The sequence below is a fragment of the Schistosoma mansoni genome, assembly GCF_000237925.1.
Source record: "Schistosoma mansoni, WGS project CABG00000000 data, chromosome 1 unplaced supercontig 0010, strain Puerto Rico, whole genome shotgun sequence".
In the NCBI taxonomy this organism is placed as follows: Eukaryota; Metazoa; Platyhelminthes; class Trematoda; order Strigeidida; family Schistosomatidae; genus Schistosoma; species Schistosoma mansoni.
In genome coordinates this window covers 3272224-3284526 of record NW_017385987.1, presented here as the reverse complement: position 1 = coordinate 3284526, position 12303 = coordinate 3272224, and the positions used below count along the sequence as shown (strand labels likewise).

The following is a 12303-nucleotide window of genomic DNA, read 5'->3' as shown; positions in this document are numbered from 1 at the left end:
AACAATAATTTTTAATATGATATTAAACTATATTACTGGAAATGATAGAATGTAATTTGTTTGAAATCTCTAGAATAGTGTTAACTAATTATGATTATCACCATTATCTACCAATACTTGCGCTTTCATCAAGAAACATTACCCACCCTACAGTGTCATGCATAAACATCAACTGTCCGTAACCAGTTTAAATCTTATTATTGAGTAACATATTTGTTTATATTAGTTTTGATCTTCATAATATAATGGAAATCAATTCTTTACATACAAAACGAATATAGAATGCAAAAAAACTATCGGTTTATAAACTCTATACAGTTATGAGTGATAATAGTTAAAAGAATAATCCTATAATTAGTTATTCATTCATTTATACTTTTTCAAGGCCACACGTGTGTGGTTATTCAAAATAAAAATGCTTCAAATAAATTTTATAATAATCATTGAAGTTAAAATGTCTGAAAAAAAAATATATATATAATATTTTTTCAGATATGCTCATAGCCGACAGGACACATCGTTTATCATTACAAATTACATCGTCTACTAGTAAAAATGTGGACAAATCAATGAATAAATTGCATACTAGTATTAATTTAACATCATGGCCACCGTCAAACAATACATCATCGTCGTCATCAAGTTCACGTTCATCATCTAGTAAAGGTGATAGTGATAGTAATAGCGGTAGTAGTAATGACAATGGGAGTGATAGTAGTAGTAGTAGTGGAAGTAGTGGTAGTAGAAGAAGCAGCAGTCGTTCTAGTACAAAGTCATTGTCCTCAGACCTTCCAGTAATACAATTATCATCTACCATGTCAAATCAAAATTTGTCTGACAATACGATAAAATGTACATTAGACGATGGTGAAAACAATGATGGAGATATGGAAATGAGAATCCAATGTGATAACACTTCTATTAATAAAAACAATCAAATATTATGTTTTCTGAATAGACCAATACAGAATATTTTTCCCTCACGTTTATTTATCTGTGATCCAGAAGAATCTATTTTTAAAGCTTTACGATTATTGTTAAGATATCGATTACATCATTTGCCAATTATGGACTCACCTTTTGATGGATGTGGTAATATATTGTATGTACTTACTCAACGTAAACTACTTATGTATATGTTTGAAAAATTGAATAAATTGCCTCAACCAAGATTTTTACAAGTAAGTTATCATTTTTAATACTAGTTTCTTTTTTTTAATTCTTAGAGTTTAATTTCAATAATGAAGCATAATTTCTAGCCAATCGAAAGTTAATGACTAAAACTCTAAAGTGTGACAAGGTGGGTTCAAATTGAACCAAGTCCTAAATAGATCTTCAATGATTAAAACTGAAAACCACAGAACCTAGATAAGTGTAACTTAATAGTTAACAAAATACTCTCATCACTTAAATCAACTTTCTTATTCCCCAAGTAACTTAATTTTAAAAGTTAGTTATAGAACATAAAGGGTATGGATTAAAAAATATACTGCTTACCAACTAATTATCAGTTCATGGAAATTTTGTTTTTTTTAAACTAAAGCTAAATGTGGACAATCATGATATCTTTCAATGAGATCAAGCATAGTTCTAAACAATTGTTGTTATTTTCTTCTAGTTGGTTGACAGTTAACCAATAAACACTTATCTAAATGAATGGCTCAAAGCAAAAGAACAGTTTCTTGTAGATTATTATTCATTCTAAATGAAAAGTTAGTTATCAAATGTATTGATGCAGTAAAGTAATTTTTTAACACATTGTTTATAAATCTGTTCAAACGTAAATATACAAAGAAAGTCTAATCTAGAGGAAAGAATAGGTTACCTATCTGTATTCATTCATGGTTTGAATAGTTTCCTGTTTGTTTACTGAAGCGTGAATATTGTTCTAATGGCGATCGATTTTCCGTTAAATAATTACGCTTGATTATTCTACTACTGAATTCTCATGCATTAGTAAATCAGTTTTTTTGGGGGGGGAATTAAAACTCTCTTAACATTAATTGAACTTCCTGAACATTTACCCGGTTTATAAATCAAATTTAGCGAGTTTAATTAACTAAACAGTATGTGATAAAAAACCTGACTATTATAGTAGGGTTTTTACCCCAAAATATCCTTAAATGACTTCTTAAAATAATTATTCCGTATTTACAAAGTCCTAATATGTATCCATGGACTACTTATTGATAGATGAATATTCATAGACCACAAACATTTACATAAACGTTTAATTAACTAGGAAGTTTACTTTTTTCGAGAACACTGTGTCTTTGCTTAACTGTATTTGATCAATATACTGTCGATTTAATTGTCAAGTGTATTTGAAGCTATTGCATCTTTTCCACTGAATAGATCAGTTATGAGGCTTCCATAACCTTCGTTAGAAAATCATCAACATAAATGCTTCCATCATCATGAAGTCAGGTGTATGCTACTGCTACCACTGTGGTGTATGTAAATAGTCGATACTTCATGATTATATTTCAGTTCATAAGGAACAGCACATGTAGTATGTATTATGTAACAAAATTCAAAAATTAGTACATGAAAGTTTCTCATTTTGCGACAGCTGTTCTTTCAAAAAATGAGATGAATTACACCAAGCAATAAACTATCAAATAGTAAATAGAATTTTGTTAGTTAAACATGAATAAAATTGAAACATGAATATCACATTCTATCCAGGTCAATAAAGATTAAGTAGGATATACTTTTAACATCTGATAAAGAGATATAAGTTATCGACTATAAATGAATGATTCAATATTTATGTATATTTGTTACGCAGATTTTATCAATTTGAATCATCTGGAGAAATAGTTTAGATTGGTCATAAAGAAAAGATCTCATTTTTATATAACTTAATAGTATGTAGCATTTTATTAGTTGTCTTAGCTACCTATCGTTACTTATGATTCATAGAATTTATTCGAAGCTTTTTTCGTTCACTCAGATTAAACAAGAAAATGTGGCAATGAATAATTGATCTTCATTGTTGCTATCCTTTTGGTAAATGTTAATTCGTAGCAAATTTCCACTTCCATCTCAGATTATGATTTTTGAATCTTAAAAACTTAATGCTTAACTATTTAATGCGTCTGAAAGAAAGTGTTTAGATAATGTTAGCTACATTTAATAACTCCGTGTTTCAGAGTTCACAGTTATAAGTTTCTCTAATACTGAGATAATTTGTAATGGTGGATAACACATGATCATGTTAGATGAGCAAAGGTAAACAAATCAATTCATGCAGTCACTGAATGTATGACTAAACCATGTCAAGAGGTTCAAATTTCTTCTTGGTAATTCATGATAATCATAGCTGATAACCGAATATGTTGAGTGAGATGACTGACGGTTTACTGTGGTATGCCAGTTATGTTCATTCTATCTTTCTCTAACTCTTACATTCAAACTATTATTTCATAGAGATCATGAACCGATCAATTTCAGAACACCATTCAAAATCTGGAAGCATCGAACAGCCGTTTCCACACAGTACGGGGCTTCTCAGCAGTGCCCACTTACAATCCCATACTCGGGATAAAACTCAGGACTTTTGGTGTAAATACACAAACTCTTAAGCTCTACACCATTGATCTGGTATCCAATGGTGTTAAAGTCCAACTTCAAATAATTCACGATATTTTGCGATCATGCCACATTGTTTTTGTTGAGTGACTGCCTCACACTCGACACAGTTGGACCCTACTAGTTACAACTTTAAATCAGAATTCCGAGAATTCCCTCTCGAAGCTATTCACTAATGAACGCATGATTATACACTTTTTTTATATTTCATTTCTCCTGAACGAACTATGTTCTTCTAGCTCGACGTTTTACTATCATTTATACTCTTTTCACTTTATTCTTATTACGTTTCCCTCACTACGGTAATATGAATTGTAGGAACTGTGTTTGATAGATAACTTTGGTCACAATTCACAGTTTTATGGACAATCGATTGAAATCGCCATGTGAATTCTTACTAAAATCTCCACAAGTTGTGATAACAAGTAATTAACTATGTTGCCATGTGAATGTAAATGATCTAATAAATGTTCAAAACTTTTCCTCACTGGTTTTTTTAAAGTCTCAACTGAAATGATAAATCAAAGAAGAGTTGAAACTGATTAACCAAGTATATTAGAATTCATGATAACATATTTTACATTACTCCATGGCAAAAAGGAACATTTTCATAGTAAATGAATTTTTTTTATTTAGATATTTATAAAAATCGACTTGATTTCTGTATTGTTTCCTTTCACTCTTTTAATTTAGTCAAGTTTAATTGATTTGAATATTGGAACGCATGGATCCATTTTATTAGTTACACCATCTACTCGTCTAGCTGATGCATTATTATTATTTCAAGAGAATTGTGTAACTGCTTTACCAGTTGTAGATACAATAATTAATCGTCGTTTAGTTAATATATTCTCAAAATTTGATGTATTCGTAAGTATAACTTGTTCATTTACTTTTTATATGCTTGTACTTTATTATTATAATATTAACAGTAAATTCAATCTGTACATTAATATTCAGATTACCAGTATTATTTTAAATAGTGAAGGAATATATAATATTTAGAGAACGAATGAATCATTTTGTACACTATGATGAAGAATAGAACAATCTTTGTAAGATTATTTTACTTTTTACATACATTTTAGGCTTATGAACTTTTAATTTGGAGATTGTTTCATAAATTACTTTATACAGTCTTTATCGGGCTTAGATATTGTTATAGTTTATAGATATATTATTATTATTGTCATGAAATGTGGATAAAAAGTTGCCTTTTGCAATATGAATAGATTCTTCACAACAATGAATTTGTTTCACTTCAATAAATGAAATCCTAACTAAATATTTAAAAGGTTTCCTTTTAAAGTGGAAACCTTCACAAATCACCAGGATAAACTGATATGAAAGTCATTTTATGAGTTTTGTAATGAAGATTAATTAAAATCACCTAGAAGAGTTTGTTTATTCTTAATATATTCATAAATATCATAAGCAACAACAAGCGGATAAGATTAAGTTAAAGAAGAGAGCCATAGTTCAACTAATAAAAACTTCTTCAGATCCTTACTAGATAGAGTTCTGGGAACATGAACAAAGCAACTAAATACTTGGTCTACTTGGATCACTACGCACGTGTCATAAACAAGATGTTAATTTATATCTGAATTATTTCACTGGTCACAATCCTGTGATATTGTTTTACCCAGACTAAGCAATTTCGGCTATTGTCTAGTGTTTTAGGCTTTGGCTAATTATATGCTTCCATCGGCAAAGTTAACTTTGAGTTCAGCTGAGAGACATCTCCGATGCTAAAGAGTGGAAACGAAATAATCAGATTCCAGATGGTGATTCTGAAATCTGTCCCCGAACTTCATTCATTTTTAAGACTTAATAGGATTCATGAATTATAGCTGTTAGCTCATGAAGATAACCATAACCCTGATTTCTTATATTGATTCCTGGCTCCAGCTTCTGATTTTATTCCTACACTAATCCCAGACACTGTTTTTTTAGCAGGATAAATGGTTGAGATTTCGCAGTCATTGCTATAATTTTCTAAAGCCATCACTATAATTAAGTTCCACCAATAAATCCTAACACCTATTGCTCCAAAAAGTATGCCCTTCTTCTATTACGGTTTTCGACCAGAAATAAGAATACTGCAGGCAGTAGTGCATTAGTATCTTTTGTGTAAATCAATGCGTACAATAATATAGATTAATTTCCTGGTTCGACATTAACATGAATATAAAGTGACAATTTAGGCACAACTACTCCAAAGTGAAAGAAAACGGAGTTAAAAGGGCAATGAACAATTAGTTATAATCAAGGAAAGCTAAACTGTATTGTAATAGTTAATGACTTCACTGAAAGTCTACCATAAGGATAATCGAGAAACTTAATAATGCAATTACTGAATAATTATACAATAAAAATATAGATAATAATAAACCATGAATTAGTCCTGGAAATTATACTTTTTCAATATTTGATCAACCACAACATGGTAAAAAAATAATTTAAATTAAAGATTAACCAGTGAGAGAGTGATAAACAGAAATATAGTAGATCTTTAAAAGTTACACCTTTTTTGACACCTATTTTATCTAAAAAAACGATAAAAAGAAACGTGTTAGCGTCACACAGAAATTCCAATTTTCTAGCTAACAGTTGCATTTTTAATTCCTTGGTATTGATATGAAATGAAGGAAATCGATACGTAATGTAAAAAAAGGATCTAAAACGATTTATGAAAGTGATCAGAAGATTATCAGTAGCTAGTATACATATAATAGTCTGTTGTTCATTGAAAAAGCCTAATTCCTGAAACTTGATGAACGCCTTGTATTTTTTTAAACAAAGTTCAATGTGTGTTGAATCATTTATTATAATAAATAATCGCTTTTATTCAGTCATTAAATAATAATCCATAATTCATTACTTAATAATTTCCATCAATTCACGTTATGTACTAAGGATCACTTAACTTCTTCCATGAACATTCGGTTGATTAACAAATATATACACAAAATGAAAACAAGAGTCAGAGTGATGATTGGGTTTTTGATTCTGATATAACATCTGTTCACTTCTACAAAGTCGGTATTGGGAAGTGATAAAGGTAACCTTTAAATGCACACAAATGTCAATATTGATTCGGATTTCTCTCTTAGACAATATCTTCTCATAGTTAAAGAATTCGATTGTGTTCATTTCTGATTGTTTTTTTACAGACCCTCGTAATAAATGGAGCTTATAAAAATCCGAACTTAACTATTCAAGAAGTACTTGACATATGCAAGGTAAGTGATGATCTACACAACTTATAAATTAGTTCATAAACATCACAATATCTTATTATCAAAATAGATTGATTGTGTAATTCACATATGTGATGGGTCGAGAAGCAGAACAGGACATACTTTTACCGATTAAAATGTTTATTCTCGTGACCTACAAAGAACAAAATCCCGAGAAAACCGTTACCTAAATGAATTAGCTGCTTACTTGTAGATGCGAACTCAGATAAGTAGGAAAAAAATGCTCATCGTGAAAACATGTTACACATAAACATGTTATAGGGTATTGAGGCAGATAAACCGAAACTTTGAAAGTTAATCTGGGATGTTAATGGTTTATGAACTTATGAAAACCAAGGTAATATTAACTGTAAATTATAGCAGTAATTGGTAACTACATATCAAATAGAAAGATACCATTTTCATCTCATTTATGTATCCTCACATAGAAGCACTAGTATTTCAGTGTGCATATATCATAAAATAAGCTTTGATGATCATTACTTTATGCTTCAGTCTTACTTTAATTCTCGTCAGCCGACGTTAATTTCACTGCATTTCTATTATGCTTACGAATTATACCTTAACTTGAAGCTGCAAAAAGCATGAGTTTGTACACAAGAAATACATGTTGGTTTAAGTCATTATCAAGGTTAAAATACCGAGTAGCTGCAATTTTTGTGTAATGTAATTCTTAGTTTTATGTACTTTCTGTATATAACCTGTATATAGCTACCTGTGTATTCTAAGGGTTAGATTGTCACTGAAACTGAACAGTGAAATGTAGTTTGAGACTTCTAACTTTAATGTTAACAATGGCTAATGGTAAACTAGAAGTAAAAATGTATTATAGGTGGGTGATTTATACTTAACTATGTAAATCATTTTATTACAATGTATTACGTAGCTTTAAAGGAAATATAAATTATACATATAATTTCTGATTATTTTTTTTCAAATTTGCAGACAAACACTAAATCTATTGATGATACACAAAAGAAACCACCTGTGGAAATATGTCTTGCATCAAATAACTTACTTTATGTAATGGAAAAGTTAGTTAAAACAGGGGTAAGTTGTTTAAGAATCGACTGATAGTAGATCATTTGGGTATAGTGTTGTGGAAAAGTTATCGATAATGAGGAAAATACAAATGTAAAGATTAGTTTACCCGGCGATTTCGTTTTTTGAAACTACAATTATACCAAAGAAAAAGATATAAAAACAAATTGTATATGAGGGTGAAATCGTATTGTGTGCATATATGTATACTGATCCGTCTCAATATTAATGATTTCAAAACAGTAACAGTATTTTTGATGTAACTTATTTAGTGTAAATCTAAAATTCTACTCAGTTAATAGCAGACAAATTGACAGGATTACTAAGTTTCGACTATTCAACAAATTTCGATAGTATAATAAGATGAAGATTATCAGGACTATGTGATATATTAGCGCAATACATTTCGAACAATCTGATCACACATATACTTGTTAAGAATATTTATATATAAAAATAAAAGGTCAAGTAGAATGGAAAGGGGGGAGGGGCAAGAGTTGACAAGGATAATAATAATAATTAAAAAAATAATGTGAAAACAATTTGGCAACTAATCACTTTGAAAAATAATCTAATATTACCAAAGTAGGTTTAAGGTAAGAACAAACTGTTTTTGAATACACAGAGGGGGTTTGAATTTTTTATGATATTATTATCACTCCAGTAACTATATTTCATTTATGATTGTTGTTTTATGTGAAAATTATAGTGATATAATTTGTGTGCATGTTAAATTAATTGAACTCATGATCATATAGAGAGAGACAAAGAGAGAGTCATGAATACTTGATAAACTTCATTTATTTTAACATAGATTTGATAAAATAAGGTTTATCAATAAATGATGGCCAACAAATAAACAAACTATAGGGAAGATACATCATCCTGAAGTAAATAATTGATGTACAGAAGGAAATTGTTACATGAATTGGAGGCGGTGATCTTTTGTATATGTATAAATGTATGTATATACTTTAGTTAATATCAGTTGTTTGTTTAGATGGTTTGTTGGAGAATGGAAACTGGTTAGAAAGAAAATTGTCAATAATTTTTCTTACTATTGAACGTTGTGAAACTCTTTAAGGATTTCATTCAACCAGATTACTTGATAAATATAAACAGAATATAAAACAACAAAGTTTTTAAAATAAAATAAATTCATTCTATTTGATAGTTTCACATTAGTTTCATGCAGCTTAAAATTACAATTATTAGTATAATTATCAGAAGGGGGTTTTGTGGAGACCTTAGTAATTTTATATAGTTGAGATCATGAGTTAATTGAAGCTAGACCACCATGGAAAACCTGGAAGCACTGAACGGCCAGGTCTGTTGGGAGATATCAACTCACTGAAAACATTGGTGAATGTTTGCTCAATTTCGTGGATTGGTTGAAATCAGACATTAACACCGTTGGATACCGGCTCAGCGCTCTAGAGGTTAAGTGCTCGCGCGTGAGACTGATAGGTCTTGAGTTCGAATCTCGCGAGGCGGGATCGTGGATGCGCATTGCTGAGGAGTCCCACAATAGGACGAAACGGCCATACAGTGCTTTCAAGTTTTCCATGGTAGTCTAGCTTCAATTGACTCATGATCTCAACTATACTAGTATAATTATAAACAAATGGTTAATATTACATTATTTTGTAAAGGTTTACACATTCATCTTAATTGTGTGTATTTATACATTTTGTAATCTATTTTTCTAATCATTATAAATTTTGTTACTTTACGAATGTTTGTCTAAAAACGCATAGACTAAGTTGTATGAAACATTTGCTTATAATTATATTAATAATTATAATGGTAGACTGTATGAAGCTGATAAAAAGTTGTAAATTAGGATGAATTCATTTCAATCTACAAACATTGTTATCTTTTTCTTAATTGAAAGATTTATAAATTAGAATATAAATTCTTCTAATGTTGAATGTTATCAAGTTTTAAGTATAAATTAGTTTGTTTAGGTTGGTTGATTTAGTTGCAAAGTTTTTACTGTTGCTCTGAGCAGTATTTTTAGTGGATATTTTAACTTCATTTTGTCAAGTCTATACAACAGTTTTACTCAACTTTCATAGAGTTCTATGGAGTTCTATTTCATTATTTTAATCACTTAGAATTACAATGGATTTTTGTACAATGAAACTTTTTTGATTTTACATATCACTTGAATGTATTGTGAAAAGTGATGGATATGATGCGCTACTTATATCGACATGATTAGTATGTGACGATAGTCATGATTAGAATGTCTGGCAGCAGAAGGTCGTGAACGAAAGAACAGGAACAAAAGCGATTGGTATAAAAATGCAGGAACAATGAATTCTGAGACGATTGACTAACATTTTGCAAAGGAAGTATTTACTGTATGATTCTCAGATTTTATTAAGAGATTACGTAATTTTATGTTCAAGTATATTTGGTTATACCTACCTGTGTTCTCTTTCACTAAAATGAATACTTAAAAAAAGAACATTTACTAAATAATTAGGGAATATCTCTAAGATACAACTGGATGCATTTTACATTTACTAAACGGTAATTAATTATAGATAACTTAATTATGTAAAAAAAATAATAGTTGTCACTGGTTAGTATGAATACAGTTAACATATTATCAACACTATCTGATACAGTGATTATGAAAAATTTCAGCTTTTAAATAACAAAAACTCTTTCTTTACCATCATTATAACGGAAAAATATATCTACTGAAACTCTCTGAATAATTTATTATTAGAAACCGTTGACTTTTATAATACTATTTGAATAGAATGGTCATTGCCGAAATTCTCTTTAATCTGATTAATACTTAAAATATTTAAAGAGATAATTTATTCAACAAGCTCATCAGTTTGTTTATAAATAAAACTAATCTATTATTACACAGCTATGACAAATGGATTCAAAATGATTTATTTTAAGACAAACATTTGAACAATGTTACATTTGATATAGATTTTTTAATGAATTACATATTTCTTATCAATTCTTTTTTTTATATTTTAGTATCGTAGTCTTGTAATTGTGAACAATACAAATGATTATCGTGTAGATGGTATAATTAGTTTATCTGATGTATTACGCTTTACTGTTTTACAACAATTACGTATAACTTCGTCAAGATTACAACCACCATCTGTAGCTGAAATTGTTGATGAACGTGATGAATTAAATCAAAGTGGAAAACAAAAGAAAAAGAAAAAGTTAAAAAAAGAAAAATCACTTGATACTACTAATTTATTATCGACTTGTTCATCAGAAACAATTATAAAGAGTAATAATAATAATAATAGTAGTGATAATAATACTAATAACTCGATTTCATCACATGACACACCAACTATATGTACATTACATTCAACCCTTTCTAATACTACAGTAAACACTGTTATTACTACGAATACTACTAAAACTCCTATAACTATAACAACAGTCACTGGAGGTGTTGGATCTAGCCCTGAGCATATAAATACTTCATCTAGTCACAATATTACTAATAATATCAAAATAAACAAATCTATTAAACCTGTTAAATTATCTAATAATCAATTAGATAAATCAAAAATTAATTCATTAAAACTTGATAGTAACAATAATTCCATCAATATTAATTTAATAACAGACAATAAAAGTAATAATAATAATTTATGCTCTGATCAAATTATTCCATCAACAATTGTATCAGAAAAGATTACTTAAAAACAAATTTTTTTTAATAATAAATAATTATTGATTTATTTTTCTTTGATTGTTTATTGATTATAATAAAACAATGAAAAATTGAATTGGAGAAAAAAATTCGCATTTTTTTTAAAATTATCATATAAACATTAACATAATAGAAAGCCAATACACATACACACATACATATATACAGATACACATACATATATACAGATATACATACATACATACAAATATATATAAATACATACATAAATTCTGAATACAAATAATCAAGATTCAGTGTAATCAAAGCTTTTTGTTATATAGTTATGTATATACTCATATCATAGTAACCCAAAAAAAAAACATGTTTATGACAAAAAGAAAAACTTCTCTTCTTTTTTTTTAAGTCTTATTCATCGGCTTTATTTCTTTATTATACTACAAAAACAACAACAAAAATAGTAATGAATTACCCAAGTGGAAAAATTTATTTTATCATTGAAAAATAACACAATTTTTTTTTAATGATCAGGGATAATATTGATCCAATACACCTAAAAAAACGGTTGAGATTGTTGAGTTTACCGATCAATTTTATTCAATATGTTTATTACTAAAATAATAATGATAATAATAATAATAATTGGATATCATCAATATTGTTATTGAAAATAATCTACTCAAGTCTTTCACGATTATGATCTGTTCAATATATATATGTGTTTGTATGTTC

General features: G+C 28.6%; 1 protein-coding gene across 1 annotated transcript in view; it reads left to right on the top strand.

The window, feature by feature from the left end:
- The window catches only part of Smp_127420 (unnamed protein product), a gene marked incomplete at both ends in the record, with an annotated part of 47792 nt that extends 36192 nt beyond the window's left edge, over positions 1 to 11600 (top strand). Inside the window, 5 exons of the mRNA XM_018792027.1 lie at positions 493 to 1181; positions 4288 to 4464; positions 6771 to 6839; positions 7803 to 7907; positions 10908 to 11600. Coding sequence (XP_018644929.1) covers positions 493 to 1181; positions 4288 to 4464; positions 6771 to 6839; positions 7803 to 7907; positions 10908 to 11600 — 1733 coding nt within the window. The remainder of the gene's footprint in view (positions 1 to 492; positions 1182 to 4287; positions 4465 to 6770; positions 6840 to 7802; positions 7908 to 10907) is intronic.
- Positions 11601 to 12303: the final 703 nt, after the last annotated feature.